General features: G+C 45.3%; 1 protein-coding gene and 1 long non-coding RNA gene across 2 annotated transcripts in view; one reads left to right on the top strand and one right to left on the bottom strand.

Annotated features, from left to right (window-relative positions):
- LOC147580716 (uncharacterized) overlaps positions 1–7,938 on the bottom strand; it is a 59,128-nt gene extending 51,190 nt beyond the window's left edge. Inside the window, exons 1-2 of the long non-coding RNA XR_015251031.1 lie at positions 7,573–7,938; positions 6,712–6,810 (exon numbers count right to left, since the gene is read on the bottom strand). This is a non-coding gene — a long non-coding RNA (uncharacterized LOC147580716). The remainder of the gene's footprint in view (positions 1–6,711; positions 6,811–7,572) is intronic.
- Positions 7,939–8,575: 637 nt separating this feature from the next.
- ID4 (inhibitor of DNA binding 4) lies at positions 8,576–11,725 on the top strand. The gene is made up of 3 exons (XM_086706154.1): positions 8,576–9,156; positions 9,552–9,610; positions 10,209–11,725. The coding sequence occupies exons 1-2, from the start codon at positions 8,716–8,718 to the stop codon at positions 9,594–9,596; spliced, it is 486 nt and encodes a 161-aa protein (XP_086562280.1). The 5' UTR covers positions 8,576–8,715; the 3' UTR covers positions 9,597–9,610; positions 10,209–11,725.
- Positions 11,726–17,201: the final 5,476 nt, after the last annotated feature.

Genomic DNA, 17,201 nt, shown 5'->3' with positions numbered 1-17,201 from the left:
CAGCAAGCTCCATGAGGGCAAGAGACTTATGTATCTTAAACACGGTCTCGTCATAGAACAAATGTATGATACGTGCTTTGTAGTCTTGACCCGAGTCGACTTGAATCGAAACAGTTTTGGTGAAAGATTAGTTGACAAAGAGCCTCAAAAATAAGGCTGAAGAGTTAGGTTTTATTTAATGCATGATATAGAAATGTTAAGCATGCATCTCTTTGGGATATTCGGATGCTTTTCCTAGAAGCTGGATGAAACAAAAGCATTCCTGTTCTTCCAACCGTGTTCACCAGAGATCCAGAGCTGGCTGCCCTGGGAAGACTGTTGATGGACAATGTGAGTAGCCACCAAACTTTCCCATTTAATAATCTGCTAAAGGGTGAACTCATTTTATGTAGTACAAGTTGCAGATCCCTGATAAAGACAGAACAGTGGGTTGATGACCAATGTTAAAGCATTTTCAACAAGCCACTTGGATATCATACAACTTCACAACTCCAATCTTCTTCCCCAAAGCCTCAAAGATGATATATGTAGCATTATTACGATGTCACAGTCGCTGTCTTAATTTTCCTGATAAGTCTTACCCATTTTTAGAACAGAAGGCAAACAAGGATGATCATACATTGAAGCTGACCTAATTAACAAGATGTTTTTAAAATGGTAAATATGGTTCCCTCGGACCAACTAGTATTATGTAATTTTTTTTAACGTTTATTTATTTTTGAAAGAGACAGAGCATGAGCAGAGGAGGGGCAGAGAGAGAGAGAAAGAGACAGAATCCAAAGCAGGCTCCAGGCTCTGACCTGTCAGCCCAGAGCCCCATGCGGGGCTTGAACCCACAGACTGCGAGATCATGACCTGAGCGGAAGTCAGACGCTCAATTGACTGAGCCACCCAGGTGCCCCTATTATGTAATGTTTTATCAAGTTTTTAGATTATTCTGTCAAAGAGACTTTTATCAAAAAGTATTTCATTAAGGCTTTTAGTCTTTAAAGATTATAAATATCATTTAGTTCTATTCAAGGGAAAATAGTTCTAACTATAATCCCTCCCAAAGGGATGGTTTTGTTTGAACTGGACTATTTTCACATAGGGCTACCAAAGTTGATAAACTTCAGAGTTAACTCAGTCCCTTGTTCCTTTAATGGTGCATCTTCAATTCCTCTAGTGTTTTGTGGCACATATTTTGCTAACAGAAAAATGTACTAGTTCAATTATTTCATATGCAAGTGAGTTTTCATACTGTTTTGTCTACATTCCGGGGCCATTTTTCAATGCAGGTATATAGTTCATGGACATCGTGAGCCATCCAACGACAATGACAACTGTGTGAGATCTGCAAAAAATGTCTCAAAAATTCCTCTTTGGGGAAAAAAATGCAACTGTTTCTTGAACATTGTGTCCATTCTTAGGAATGGTGACCTAGATATCAACATCCTAAGCAAAGGCAGATTTACCGTGACGGGCTCATGTCCAGCATTCAGATCGAAGACGTGAAGCAAAGTACCGTTTAGTGAGTGTTTTTAAGTAATTGAAATACAGTTAAGTGTGCTTTTTCTATACCAGGGGATTGTTTTGCAATCACTGGCAGAGAAAGGGAAATGTAGCTGAAAGACGTCATCAGTATACATCTGGCACCAGTTTGTGCTGTGAGTAGAACACATCTCAGTAGTGACTTCCCTTGTGGTATTACCTGCTCAAAGGATGTAGCAGACAGATACAATCAGTATTTATTGGGATGAATTTTAACTGATAAATACATACATACATACATACCATTCTTGTCTTGAATTTCTTTCCTAAAGATTGAACTAAAGCAAGAACTTGTTTTCTTTGGCATCTTTATAACCATTTTACCCATTCAAGCCCGTTCAATAATGGCACAGACGTCAATGGGCCCTGAGTATCTATGACACACAAGTCTACCGCCCCCTATGGTTTACTTCCTGCCTTTCTCCTGGGGCTTTCAATGCAGCTAATCCTGTCTCCATTCCCTAGAAAGGCCTCCTCTCGCCAGATGAGGAAGTTGAGGCTAATAGACCGAGCCATAGGATTTTAGAGGCAAAAATAGGGTGCCAACTGAGATTTATTTTTATTCCCTGCTCTGGAAGTGAATGCATTTAATCCTGTTAGATTTGTTTATTTTCTTGAGACAGAAAGGGTGAAGAGGAGAAAACGGTAAGCCATCCTGAATATGGAAGGAGGAAGCTTCTTATCTTCCCCATCCAGCGTGTGTTTGCCCGAAGGCAGCTGCCACTGTGGAGCAACCAAGTCAGTAGAGGCTGGAGCTGGGGCGGAGCACAGAGATGAGAGTCCAGAACCTAGCTTTCATTTTTGCACAAGGCAAGTCTTTCAAATCATCAGGTCGAGAGCTCCTCCTCGGAGCCTCAAATCCATGCCACATGAGAACAATACAAATCAGGGAGGAGTGGATATGGTTTTAGCAGAGTCCATTTCCAGCAAGAGACTGAATATGTTAATGGATAACCACGAGAGCTGAAATATCAAATCGCACATGCCTCATGCCTGCTCTGGAGGGTATCTCACCAGCATTCGGTTAAGGCTGTGACCCCTGACAGCACTACAAGCCAGAAGTTAAGGGAGAGAGAGAGAGAGACAAAGAGGGAGAGAGAGAGACTACCAAATGTCTATTTACAGAAGTTAGAGAATGAAAGCTGGTGGATTCATGGAAGAAGCTCTTCTAAGATCCAAGGGCTAATTTTAAAAATTAATACTTTTTAAAAGCTTTATGGAGATATAACTGTCATAAATGTAAAACCACATACGATACACTGAGAGATAGAGATATATAGATCACACAACTTGATACGTTTGACATCAGCGTTACCACCATCTGGATAATAAACATACCCATTGTTCTTGTGTCCCTGCATGGCCCTTGGATATATTATGGATATATTATTTTATTTCTCTTGGATAGACGCCAAACAGAATTATAGTATGTTACGTGGTATGCGTATGTTTTTGTTTTTGTTTTCAGAAACTGCCAAACTGTTTTCCAAAGTGGCTTTTCTCATTTTACATTCCCACCAGCAGTGCTGAGAATTCCAGGTGCTCTGGGTTCTCACCAACATTTAGTATGGTTAGTTTTTTTTTTTACCATTAGCTGTTCTGACAGGTGTGTGGTGATATCTCATAGTAGCTTTGAAGCATCTTCCAAATGACTGGTGATACTGAGCCTCTTTTCCTGTGCTCATTTGTCACATGTAGAACTTATTTAGTGGACTGTCTGCTCAAGTCTTTTGCCCACGTTTTAATTGGGTTTTTTCCTTCTTTACTACTGAGTTTTGAGAGACCTTTATATGTTCTCGGTATATGCTCTTTATATATTTTGGAAACAAGCCCCCCGCCATTTTTTTTTTTGAAGAAACTCACAAACTGATTTGAACAAGCATATGGAAATGCAACATATACCCAGAAAAGCCAAACAGCTTTGAAATGAAGAACAACGAAGCTGGAGAATCAGTCAATGAACGCTACATGACTTCACGCTACCTGATTTCAAGACTTATTATAAAGCTATAGGAACCGAGCAAGTGTGGTGTAAAAGCAGACAAACAGACCCAAGAAACAAAATTCAGAGGCCAGAAATAGAACCATACACGTACACAACCAATTGTTGACAAAGGTACAAAGCCGACCCAATGGAAAAAGGATTGTCTTTTCAACAAAGGGTGCTGGGTCTACCGGACATGCGTATGCAACAATATTAACTTCAATCCACATCTCGAACTACATACGCAAATAACCAGAAAATGGATCACAGACCTAAACATAAAACCTAAAACCGGCACTTGGCTACGTAATTTGTGGGCCCAGTGCAAAATGAAAACACACGGGCCCCCCTGTTCAAAATTGCTGAGAATTTCAAGATGGTAACATCAAGGCATGAAACCAAGGGACCCTGGGACCCTTGGGACCCTGGGACCCTGTGTGGCTGCATAAGTTGTGTTCCATGAAACCAACTGGGCCTAAGAATTATAAAACATCTAGACAAAAACACAAGACAGAACCTTCCTTACCTTGGGTTATGCCAAGATTTCTTCGATTCAAAACCAAAAGAACAAATTGATAAAATGAACATCATCAAAATTAAAAACCTGTGCTCTCAAAAGATTGTTAAGCAAATGAAAAGACAAGCCACCGACTGGGAAATAATATTTACCAAAAATAATAATAAAGTTTAACACTAATTAAGTGCCAGATCCTGTTCTAAGAATTACACACAAGTTTATAGAGAGAGATACAAGAACACTTCATAAAGTAGATACGGTTTTTATCCTCATTTCATACATGAGAGGCACAAGAGTTTAAAAATCCAGCTTAATGATATAAAACTAAACCAAGGAGCCAAAATTGGAGCCCAGGCGTTCTGACTTTTCAGCCCACGCTCTTTATATCTCCTAGGGTAAAAACAAATGATACCTGTTTCTTCCCAAAATCAGCTACTTTTTATTTCAACAGACTACCTTTCAAAATTCCTGAAGTAGGCATTTTTGATGGCCACATCTGCTAGGCTATGTTCAATATATAATGTCCCCTTCTTATAATAAGCCTTTTCCAAGGCTGGGCGATTCAAAAGGTTATCAGTGTTTCCGGGACTGGTATTAGCTGTCCAAGGGTAGCAGAAGTAAGTCTGTAACAGTCAGTGCCAGATAAAGCAGCCTTGAGCCTGAACTGCCACACTGCCCAGTTTACTCTTTTGGAGCAAGGGACGGTCCTGCAGCAGAGGACGTACGGGTTCCTCATGCCTGGAAAAAATGTATGTGCCTCCTTCAGTGACCATTTCCATCCTCAGAGGCAGCAAGGCATGGGAACGCTCGTGTTTATCTGTGTGTCTGAGCCCACCCACTGCTTCACCGCAAGCCATAGGGAAAGAAGTATCAAGTCCTAAAAAGGCATTTGGACTGAATAGCACAATATGCTCCGATACCCTGGCTTCATGTAAACACAGGGCGATTGTGAATTCTAAGAGCCTGGGGGTTGCAGTTCAGCAAGGGTCTGATTAGCATCTAGAAAGCATCCCAAGAAAGGGCTGCAGAACTCTTTGTCTGAAGGAAGGGTGTGCACATGACTCTTGGTCACCAGGGCTCCCCAGCAATTTTCCTTGGACTATTTCATTCCGGGATCCCTCAGAGGAACATTTTGGGAGCCTGTAGCACTTCCGTGGCAAAGGGCTCTTGGCTGGCCCATCTTATTTTCGCAAGGGCAAGGGAAGCATTTTGATGTAAGAGTCGTGGGAAACAGAGTTTCCTTCTCCACACGGTAGAAATAATGCAGCTTGCAAAGTTTTCCCCAAATCCCGTAATTGCTGAGTAAACTCTGGTTTGAACTACCAGTGACGGGAGTCTTTTATGACTTCAGCTTTGACGTCATGCCAGTGATGGTGTCTAAGAATCAAAAACATACATTGCTTCGCTCCTAGGACGGTCAGGTTTTGTAGGCCAAAAAGCACAGGATTGGATTCTTTTTTTTTTTTTTTTTCCCATTGGAGAATGCTTTCCTAGCCTTTAATTGTTTAATATCTTCCAACCTTCAAAAACAAGGAACATAATAACTGCTTATGCCTATTCTGCTGGCAGGATTCGGGGGATCCCATTTTTCCTGGGTGTTCTTGATCATGTGGCCAGGGTACATTCCTTTGAACTTAGCCTCCAAGGTAACCCCGGCTATTCTGACATGAAGCCAGTAACACACAGCTACTCCAACAAAACCTGAAACTCTGGCACTTGTTTGGCACTTGTCACACCCAGGGTATGGCTCCCTGAGATTTAGCAAAGTCCGGAGAGATGGATATGCTTGTTTCTTCGCGTCACAGATTAAAAACTTAAGCTTTAATCAACTTATGATCTGTAAAGTTTTGAAATGAGTGTGCCCTGGGTATATTAACATAGTTTAGCTTTGCCAGAAAAAAAAAATCTGAGGTTTTAAATTTTCGAGCAGCTGGTAAATTCTAACAAACGGAGGCTCCGGGGTGGCTCAGTCGGTTGAGCATCCGACTTCGGCTCAGGTCATGGTCTCACAGTTTGTGAGTTCGAACCCCCGCAACAGGCTCTGTGCTGACAGCTCGGAGCCTGGAGCCTGCTTCGGATTCTGTGTCTCCCTCTCTCTCTGCCCCTCCCCTGATAGTGCTGTATCTCTCCCTCTCTCTCTCTCTCTCTTCCTCCTTCTCTCTCTCTCTTAAATAAACATTAAAAAATTAAAAAAAAACTCTAACAAAGAAAAAAATATCAGTGGAACAAAAGCATTCATACATAATATCCCCTTACTATTATCATCTGTGCTGATATCACAAACTCCCACATAGTAGCTAACGCCCACTGGTGCTTCTTTGCCCACCTTTCTGTCTAAAATGACAATATTCTCTGTGTTTATTTACTTTAAGAATATGTAAAACTATGCCTGTATTTAGAAGAAATTCTTCTTTGGGGTTTTACAATTCTTCTCTTGGCAAGTCTGTCTGTGGACCATCTAGGTAGGTATGCACATAAGTGAATGAGAACGTCCCTCGTTTTGACACAATTCTTAGAGGCAGTAATGTATAAGGATCATGGGAGAGGAAGGCTGTTGCATCTTCCTGTGAAACCAGCGTTAAATACTTACTCCTCATTTCATCAGGAAAAAGGAATGTGCTCTGGGGAAATAGTCATGCAATAGTTATAAAATACCCACGCGGCTAAACAAAATACCTACCTGCCTGATGCAGGTATTACAGTGCTGGGAGAGAGGGAAAGCTTCCTTGCAGAGGGTGGACAGGAAGAGGTAAGGTCCATAGCTCTTTCTCCTGACGATCTGTAAAAATGAAGGCACCAATCTATATCATGCACGCCAACGAAAATTCTTGAGCTGACCCATCTTCTAGTGTGTCTAAAGGCGGGGGGTTTACAGGCTGAAGACACTCAAAATTTATAACCCCATTGACCAGAGACTCTTTGAGCTCATGTCTCAACCGAAGGGCTCAATTTTGCCTTGATGCACACACACCAGGTCCTATCAAAGTTCATTGTGCAATTCTATTTGAACCTTTAAAGGACAGCTTTTCTATCAGACATCACAGAAATGTCCTTAATTAACAGACTTTTCTGCAGGGTGTGGTCCAAGCAGGACTCCAGGGACTAGAAGTGTGAATTTTAATGCTTTGCTGCAAAAGGAGGAGACTTTGGACATTCTTAGCATCTTATTTAAAGCGGGGTACTTAGACTAACACGTGGGGCTGTGTGTTAATGGCCTACATTAAGTTACAGGTATGAATTTTACATAAAACGGATTAATATTATATGTCATGGTGGAATTTTAAATACTCCGTGCCCATGCATTTTTAATATTTACGTGCCCTAATTTAATGCTCTCAGGCATTTGGATTTCTTGAGCCCACTTGTGCATATAGACGGGTAAAAGAAAAACCTTCGGACGCTTTTTGTTTTCTTTGCATGTCCCTTCACCAAAAATCTGCGTTCGGCACTCTTTTCCTTTGTGTGTGTGCGTGTGTGTGTGTGTGTGTGTGTGTGTGTGTGTGTGTGTGTGTGGTTTTCCTTTTTCTTGCTAAGCTTTAACCTTTTTAAAAAGGAAAACGGAAAGGCTGCACATTCCACTCCATTCCATCATGATGGTTTCGGCGATTGTCAAAAGGCGAACAGTGAGCCTGAGAGGGAAAATACAGAGGAGAACGATCGTGCCTTCTCGAACGGCGTCCTTCTCAAGGCACTGGAATCCCCGGGCTGGAGTGCTGGGTGGCGGAGGGTCCCCGGTCGCCGCGCTGCTGCGAGGGGTGGCAGGAGATGCTCTGGCAGGGCCCGGCGCCCCCTCCCCAGCAGCCCAGGCCGGGGGAGAGTGAATTCCAGCCGCACATTCCCGCAGTTCTTCCCGGGAACTTCTCCCTCTCTTTTCCCCTCCCTAGGGCGCACACCAGCCTGGCCCGACTCCCACTCAGCTCTCTTTTCTCAGAACCCCGACCCACGGCGTTGACGGAATGGAGTGCCCTTCCCATTGGCCCGAGCGTCGTTCCCTGAGGTGGCACCGTCCGCCCGATTGGTTGGCCACTCCCGACCCCCCGCCCACCCGTCCGCCCGGGTTGCCCGGCTCCCCGCCCTCCCCCACCCTCCCCCCACCGTCCCCTACCCTCCCTCCAGCGCCGCCCGGAGCCTCCGCCCTCGCCGCCTCGCTCCGCGCACCCGCCCGCGCGCCCAGCCCCGCTCCGCTCGGCTCGCGCGGCGACCCCGCCAGCGCGCTGGCCCCGCCCCCGGGGCGCGCGGCTCTATAAATGCAGCTGCGCGGCCGGCGGGGCGAGAGCGTAGAGGAGGCGCGCTAGTGAGTCGGTGGGGCGGTGGGGACGCCTCCGGGCAGGGGAGCGCGGCGGCGGCGGCGGCGGCGGCGGCCGGGCTGTAGTCGGAGCTCCGAAGGGGGCGACTAGGGAACCCGGTGGGCTGCTTTCTCTCCGGTGCTCTCGATTTTTCTTGCCTTTTGGTCCCGGCCGAGTGTGTCGCCCACTGAGCGGAGATTCCCGGAGCGACCCTCCCGTCAATTCTTGGGCGCGGGATCGCCGGGAGCCTCGCGGTGCCCCGAGCGCGGACCGAGCGCGCCGGGCGCGAAGGCAAGGGGAGCGGAGCCGGCCGCGGGCGGGGGCCCGGAGCTTGCCTGCGTCCCTCGCTCGCCCCAGCGGGTCGGCTCGCGCAGGGCGCAGGGCGCAGGGCGCGCGCGATGAAGGCGGTGAGCCCCGTGCGCCCCTCGGGCCGCAAGGCGCCGTCGGGCTGCGGCGGAGGGGAGCTGGCCCTGCGCTGCCTGGCCGAGCACGGCCACAGCCTGGGTGGCTCGGCGGCCGCGGCGGCCGCGGCGGCGGCAGCGCGCTGCAAGGCGGCGGAGGCGGCGGCCGACGAGCCGGCGCTGTGCCTGCAGTGCGATATGAACGACTGCTACAGCCGCCTGCGGAGGCTGGTGCCCACCATCCCGCCCAACAAGAAAGTCAGCAAAGTGGAGATCCTGCAGCACGTTATCGACTACATCCTGGACCTGCAGCTGGCGCTGGAGACGCACCCGGCTCTGCTGAGGCAGCCGCCGCCGCCCGCGCCACCGCACCACCCAGCCGGGACCTGTCCGGCCGCGCCGCCGCGGACCCCGCTCACGGCGCTCAACACGGACCCGGTGAGAGGCCGGCGGCCGCGGGAGGGCGGTGGCGGGGTGGCCGGCCGCGGGCGCTCCCCTTCCTCGGGGCAGGGGCGGCGGGGAATGACAGCAACCCCCCCCCCCCCGCACCCACTCCTTCTCCGGGCGCCCGGGGCCGCCGGCCGCGGGCTCCGCGCGGCGAGCGCGGGTCCGGGTGGACGCGCGCGGGGCGGGACTGGGGCTGTGCGCCTCCCGGGCTGTCAAGTCCAGCCTGCGCCCGGGGTGGGGTGGGGTGGGGGAGCCCCCCGCGGCTGCTGGCTGGGGTGGGGGTGGGGGTGGGTGCCAGCCTGGCTTCCGAGAACGAGTCCGGGACCGCGCCGAGGGCGACGTTTGCGCCGGCTAACCTTTCCCTTGGTGTTCCGTTGCTGTTCCAGGCCGGCGCGGTGAACAAGCAGGGCGACAGCATTCTGTGCCGCTGAGCCGCGCTGTCCAGGTGAGCGCGCGTGTCCCTCCTCCGGGGGCCGGTCCCCAGAGACGCCCGTCCCCGGGGGCTGCGGGTGCCAGGCACCGCAGTGTTCTTCGCCCCTAACATTTCTGAGGGCGAACTCCCAGTGAGGCGGACACTCCCTCTCCGTGCAAGCGTACTTCGCTTTAGTAATTGGGGTTCACTCTAAATGGAGACGGATCAGCTCCTGTCCCACCCCACCCCCCCGTCCCCGCCACCCCCGTGCCTCACCGGTGACCGGAGGGCAACTGCCCTCCTTCCCGCCGAGGGAGGGCACCCTCGTGAGCATGGAGACTGTCCGATGTGCACCCACCCCCGCGCTGTCTGACACCCACAAAGTGGGATGCGGGCCGGACCTGCGAGCGGATCCCCGATCCGGGATTCCTGGGGCGGGGCGGGTGGGGGGGGCGGCGATGGGGGCAGCAGCTGCCTGCCGGTCGCCTGGCCGGCCGCGGGCTGCGGCTGTTGTCTGACCCGGTGGTTTGTTTTGGGTTGTTGATCAAGCATGTCTTGAGTTTGGTCGGTGGCGCCCGTTAGTCTGCAGCGGGAAGGTTCACACACCCCCTTATTCATTCCTCTTCCACAGGTGTGCGGCCGCCTGCGCCCGAGCCAGGAGCACTAGAGAGGGAGGGGGAAAGAGCAGAAGTTAGAGAAAAAGCCACCCGAGGAAAGGAAAGGAAAGGAAAGGAAAAAAAAAAATCAGCAAATCCTAGAAACGTTACATTTGTCATTCCAAGAGCGGAGGGGAAGAAAGATAAAACTTTCATCGTTTTTTTTTCTTGTTTTTTTTTTTTTTTTTTTTTGCACGTTCATAAACATTCTACATATGTACTCTCTTTTGTCTCTTCATTTATAACCGCTGTGAAATGTACATTTCTGTGTTTTTGGAGGTGCAGTTAAACTTCTAAGCTTAAGTGTGACAGAACTGATAAATTAGAAGATCAAGAGAAAATCAACTTTAGAAGCCTACTTTGTGACCAAGGAGCTCAATTTTTGTTTTGAAGCTTTACTAATATAACAGAGCATTGTAGATATTTTTTTTTTGACATCTATTGTTTAAAATAGATGATTATAATGGGGGGGCAGGGAACTTTCTTTTCCCTGCAAGAATGTTACATATTGTATAGATATCTGAGTGACATTTCATACCATGTATATATAGAGATGTTCTATAAGTGTGAGAAAGTATATGCTTTAATAGACTACTGTAATTATAAGATATTTTTAATTAAATATTTTTTGTAAATATTATGTGTGTGTTTTTTTAAATCTATGGGATTATTTCTTTTGGAAAATTATTTTTCAGCTCCATTGCAGAGCTCCTGATATCTTGAATGTCTTTACTGTTTGGCCTAGCATTTAATTTGTTTCTGTTTTATCCAGTGTCGTGTGGACTTGGAAGTAATAGTTAGTGGTCCAGCATGACTGCATGAGATGTTTAATCACAAAATAAACTTGTTCTGAGTCCATTCAAATGTGTTTTCTTTAACCTAGATTGAAACCTTTGTATTTGAAACATACCTGTTGGAAATCTACTTTATCAGTTTTTAAGTACAGGGTTCGATAGTGTAATATATAAAGAGTTAAGTGTTTGCTTTTCAACCGAGGTCAAAATGGATTCTGAATGGTTTTGCATAGGGAATGGGGAAATGCTTGGATCCTTAAGGAGTTTATGAAATCTACTGTTTTATGAAAGTGGAGAAAAATGCTTATCATTCTTCATTTTACACTAAAGCTTAATGTCACTGCGTTTCATGTCTGTACAGATTATTTAAGTCATAGAAATGAAAAATGTTCTCTGCTTGCTACCAAAGGACAGACTCTTGGAAATGAACATTTTCTGCTCTCCTTCCTCCAAAGAATATTAATAGGCAACAGTGGGAGAAAAAAAACAAGGCATAATGGCAAATCCTTCAAGCAGGGATAAAAGTCGATCTTCAAACATTAACTTAAGTAGACCAAAAAATTCTGATGACCGCATCTAGATTATTTTTTTATAAAAATGATTTTCACTATAGCTATGTTAGTTAACTGCTAAACTACTGTCCAACCTCTTGTGATGTGTAACTTTTACATGTGAATATTAAAGTAGATTTATCTGTCTTGTACTGTGATTTCTGGTCTCGTTTCTTCAAAACCCTTTACTTATTTTTTAAGACTTTCTTTTCTCTTTAACAAAGTGTTTTCTAGGTTGTGTAGGACTATCAGGGTTTGTGAACATTGTGCATTTAGCGTGATCAGTACTTTGCACACCAGTTAGATGGAATTTTTAGAGTGAGAGAGAATTAAGTAGGATTTAATTGGGTGCTTTGTAAATAGTTAGTCAACTGTGTGTGTAATGTGGTCTGTTTGATTTTTTAAAAAGAAAGGATTTGTTTCAGATTATACAAGAATAAAAGTATTACAGACCCAAGGGACTTTTTCTGGGGTCAAAGTCAAATATTTATATGAATATGAAATATCATGGTCCCTAGTAGTCAGTTGAAGAGGCAACCGTCAGCATAAATGAACAAAGTTAATGCCAGTACATTCAGATACATTGAAAGGCTTAAAAATCTGTCCTGTCCACAGCACGTTACCCCCCAGCTTTGACATTTCACTGCTCTTCGGTATTTTTAGAATTTGATGTATTTGGTGTTGAGCCTTATAAAGTCAAAGGACTGCTTGTTTAGATGAGGTTTATTTTTATTTTTGATATTATTCATTCTTGTCACACACCAAGAGGAAAACAGCAAAACACTGCTGGAATTCCAAATCTGAAGAATTCGAAGGATTGTGTTCTTTGTTATTAAATAAAGGGGACAATCCGTCCTTTTTCCTTAGCCATTTAATTCCAGGAGGAAGCAAGTCGCATGAGCACTGCTGGTTGGAGTTAAGCATCTGCCGGGCCTGACTGCTGAACCCTACTTAAGCCGTTAGGCACAGTTTAAATTTATAGCGGGCGATTACTAACCTTAAAACCAATGGTTAAGTATTTTTGTGTTTGAGGATAGGTGTTGCTTCTTAGTTAATGTTATGTTTGGGGCATGAAAAACCACTGAAAGGGAAGAAAAGCGTTAGGCACGTTACATTTTACACACTTGGCATTTTCACCTTGGCCACTTGCATAGTTTGGCTATCTCTAACGACACTGTCATTTTGTTTTAATTACATGGACATCTATAAGATATTACATGCTATTGTATTGGCTGTGACCTAACCAACCAACCAGACAACAAAAACATTTTGAGTCATTTGTCTAGTCCTAAGTATTCAGATATTTGGCTTTACAAATGAAAATATCCTGCCTTCTTAGTTCATCTACTTTTCATTGTATAGGGACTAGCAAAGCGTAAGAAGCATTTAAAATTTTGAAAAGAATGAAAAAGTATCCCACAGTGGGATGTCATTTCTGATCCGGCCATAAAGTCCTGAACATCTCTGATACCTCCAAAAGGAAGGGGGGGGAACCCTTTTCACTCTAAGGACTTCTATACATCGAAACTGTATAAATCTTACGTTTATTGTCAAGCTTTAACTGAATTTTCAGAACTTTAAAAAATTTTGAGCCCCTTCCCATAATCTATTGTATTAAATGCCTCCTATAAAAATAAATCTTCTCTGAATAAAGGGGTCTGAAGTTTGTGGTTTTTAATTGACTTCTATGGAGTTATGCAATTTTTCATTATCAAGAATGGGTCTCTTGATGGATCACCTCAATTATTTACAGTGTTTCTTACCCTGTGATGAAAAATGTGGCTTAAAAATGGTGATATGAACGGAAAGAAAATCTAGTTTGAATCCTAGGGGAAAGCTTGTCTGTTCTTTGGCGTCTGCTAGAATAAGAAGCAATAATCCTAAACAAGACAGCAGTAGGATGTCCAGGGAAACTAGACCTACCCCCCCCCACCCCACCCCCCAAAAAAAACATACACAGAAGGTAAATAACATAGACAGAAAGAAATTATTCACAGTAGTACAGAGCCAAGTAAAACTCGTTCCCTTTCTAGCTGGTGCACTTTAATTACATATATGTTAATCAGCACAGATAGCCCGGGGGTCTCAACAGGGCCAACCACCAAACCCTCCAGTATCCTAAGGAAGGAAAACCTCCCCTTTCCTGCTTTGCGAATCCAGGAAATTAATTTACACACCTCAGAGTTCATCTTAACAAGGCTGCCCTCAGTAGGTCTCCTTCAGACCCAGATGATTTCTTTCAATTACAACCCATGATGTTTTGCTACAATATTAATTATATTAATTAGAACCGTTGCCCAAAAGGTTTTAGGATTGTAATTGTACCTAGTTCTACCTTGAGCATTGATCCAATCAGTACTTTAAAAGATAAAGAAAACTCTGACAAACGGGAATTTGTTCAAGGGAGACAACGTTCCATCATATCTACTTCATTGAAAATGCTCTCAAATTTTCAACGAATTTTTTAAGCGTGCTTTGTGTTCAAGTGCCTCCTTTATATTGATTCCTATCCTGGCTGGCTCTAAAAACTTTTGCCTCGGTGCTGAAACTCAGGTCTGAGCCATTTTGCCTGAGGTTTTCTACGCTCACGTGAGCCACTTAACTCACCAGTGGCCTGCTGGAGGTAGTTCCATCATTCATAAGTGTCCACAGTAAATTCACACACGGGATATGAAAAAGGGGCCGTAAAAATTGACGTTAATTTGAAAAGCCCCTCTGAGTCCATAAAAGTAAACACACCGTTTCTGCAGGAAGAACAAAAGGTGTTCCCTATATTCTAGTAGCAAAGATGTAGCTGAAGAGGAACTGAATTTAAAATGTTTAAAGAGATTGCAAGACCAACTTCCTTTTTTGTTTTATTATTTATTTTGAAGGGGGGAGGGGCAGAGAGAGAGAGAGAGAGGGAGAGAGAGAATCCCTACTCCGGCTTCTTGCTGTCAGCGCGGAGCCGGATGAGGGACTTGAACCCACCATCCCCGACATCAGGGCCTGAGCCAAAACCAAGAGTTGGACGCTTAACTGACCGAGCCACCCAGGCGCCCCTGCAAGCCCAATTTTCTATGCCAATAAGAATTTTTTCCAATAAGAAATCTCACAGTTTAGAAAGGAATTTTCTAAGAGATTCATTACACAAGCATTGGCAAAATATGCAAATTCCTAGTGAAACAAGATGCCGTTATTTCCTCAAGTTACGGTTTCTCAATTCTTTGTGATAGAAGGTGCATTTTAGCACTTTTGATGTGCATATTGAGTTCACATGTTGACATTTTATCTTTTATTACAAAGTTTAATTTCCAATGGAAGAATTGCAATCTACATACAATTCCTCATGCAAATTCGTATATTTTAGTTTGTTTCTTAAATTTTATTTAAATATTTTCTTAAATGTTTTAAATATTGCCTTAAATATTTTAAGCATTTTCTAAAACATTTGCTATTCCCTTCACAAACTTAGGCAGTCCATTGAGAGACTGTAGTTGTGTGTATGCCTGTGTGTGTGTTCACCTAAAAATAGTTCATGAACACACGGAAAAATAATTTTCAAAAAGGAGTCACCTTTAAAAAAAAAATAAGTAAGCCGTATCAACCTTCTTCCATTTTCTCTCTTCTTTAATTCCTAAGATGGAAGATTTCCATAAAAATGCACTCCGCGTTTTCCTGGACAGCTATAAGTCAATCATGTTATGTTTAAGCATAAAGCGGGACAGAAAATAAAGAGCAAGGAAATCATTTGTGTTTATCATATTCTAGAATTGGGTTGAAATTCATATGTAATCTGAAGAAAAAAAGAGGGACATACCTCTATATGTCAAACCCACAGAGCCCAGGGAACAGATCCAAACTTGTAGACCTGAATTTGACACCTTACGTCAGCAAGAATTCTTGGAAACACTTTTCATGCATATTGACCGTGAGTCGGTGGCCATAGTTAGAACAAGGTAGGCTCCTTGAAGTAGAAGACCGTGTGTGATTCCTCTTTGTGTGTCTTCGGGGGCCTAACCAGAGCTTTGTAAAACATGTGGGTTTTTTATTGTTTTTTTTATTACGTTTCTTTATTTTTGAGAGGTAAAAACAGAGGCAGGGAGAGACAGAGCATGAGCAGGGAAGGGGCAGAGAGACAGAGGGAGACACAGAATCCGAAGCAGGCTCCAGGCTCCGAGCCGTCAGCACGGAGCCCGACGCGGGGCTCGAACTCACGAACCACCAGATCATGACGACTGAGCTGAAGTCGGACGCTCAACCGACTGAGCCACCCAGATGCCCCTGTAAAATATGTGTTGACCTGAATGAAGAATGGTTCCCTGGGAGAGTCCCTAGGTCATGCTCTCAGTTATTTCTTCTTGGCCTTTTATCTACACTGAATCACAGCCGCGTCGGACCATCCTATCTAACCGCCTCGTGGTCCTGTCTCTGAAGCACAGTGGATTTGAAACAAGATTTTATGGTCTACCCCTAAATCCTTATTGTGTGAGACTCCTCATTGTCTCAGTCAGCTTGGACTGCTGTAACAAAGTACCCTAAACCCGGTGGCTTAAACAATGGACATTTATTTCTCATGGCTCTGGAGGCTAGGAAATCCAGATCAAGGTGCCCAGAAGTCACCGCGGTTGCTGGCTGAGCATAGCAACCCACGTGCTTCCTTCCGATCTCCGCGGTCACATGTGACACGTGGCCACCTCCGTAGAGCGGCACCATCAAAATGCAAAAAGAACCCGGAGCTAAGCAAGGCTCTCTCCTTGCCCCCACGCCCTGGACATAAAGGTTCTTTGAATGTCATTGCCGACCCGTCCTTTTTCTCCTCCACTTCTGGCTGCCCTCAAGCGCATATTCAGCCACAACTAGGGTCTTGTCCTGTACATCCTACACAGCAAAGCATGCTTATCTCCCTAGTCTGGACAGTGTAAGGTTGATTTCCTGAGAGTTAAGAAGGGCATGGGCTCAGGAAGGATACACATGGAACATGGAATATGGGCCCGAGGGAGGGTCACCTGCTCATCCAGCCACGCAGGCTAACTTCCCCACCTGCGGGTAAGGGTTAACCCATCCACATCCCGAACGACATGCTCTTTCATGCTTCCCTTCCTTTGCATATGGTGGTACCCTTGTCTGCATCCCTTGACCCCTACTCTCAGTGTGGGCTGGCTGTTAAACCCCTCACCATCCTTCATCTCTCACTACTTCTGCAAAAACTATATGACGCCTCTCTTCCTCACCCCCAAAACATCCACACACACACCCGTGCTATCGTGTAATTATGTTCACATGTCTGTGTTCCCTGTAGATCCCTGATAGCCCGGGAGTTCCAGACCACAGAGTACCAGAAGAACATTCCTATAACTCTCTGTGCCAGCAAATCTAGCAAATTCTTTGCAACTCAAAATTGCGGTTGAGGGGTGTTCATTATTATCTTTTGAAAGCCTTTGGCCGCCTTAAACATGAAAAATAGACAAGCTGTGTGTTCCTGAGGATGAGGAAGTGTGGTCAGCCTCGGGCAGAAAGTTGGAAGGAAAGATTGAGAAGGAGAGGAGAGAGGCAGAGCAGATCTTGTATGCCGAAGAAAATAATAGGACTGACCTAAGCTGGGGTGAGTTAGGACACAACCCTCGAGACGAAAACGTGGGGC

The sequence above is a fragment of the Puma concolor genome, chromosome B2 (genome assembly GCF_028749965.1).
Source record: "Puma concolor isolate L17-30 chromosome B2, mPumCon1.1.hap2, whole genome shotgun sequence".
Classification (NCBI taxonomy): domain Eukaryota; kingdom Metazoa; phylum Chordata; class Mammalia; order Carnivora; family Felidae; genus Puma; species Puma concolor.
This window is presented reverse-complemented; position numbering and strand designations above follow the sequence as displayed.

What these genes read in the sequence shown, in the direction of transcription:
- ID4 (XM_086706154.1), top strand. Translation starts at nt 8,716, where the DNA reads ATGAAGGCGGTGAGCCCCGTGCGCCCCTCGGGCCGCAAGGCGCCGTCG. An exon ending in CGGCGCTCAACACGGACCCG is followed by an intron (nt 9,157 to 9,551) that starts GTGAGAGGCCGG and finishes TTGCTGTTCCAG; the next exon opens with GCCGGCGCGGTGAACAAGCA.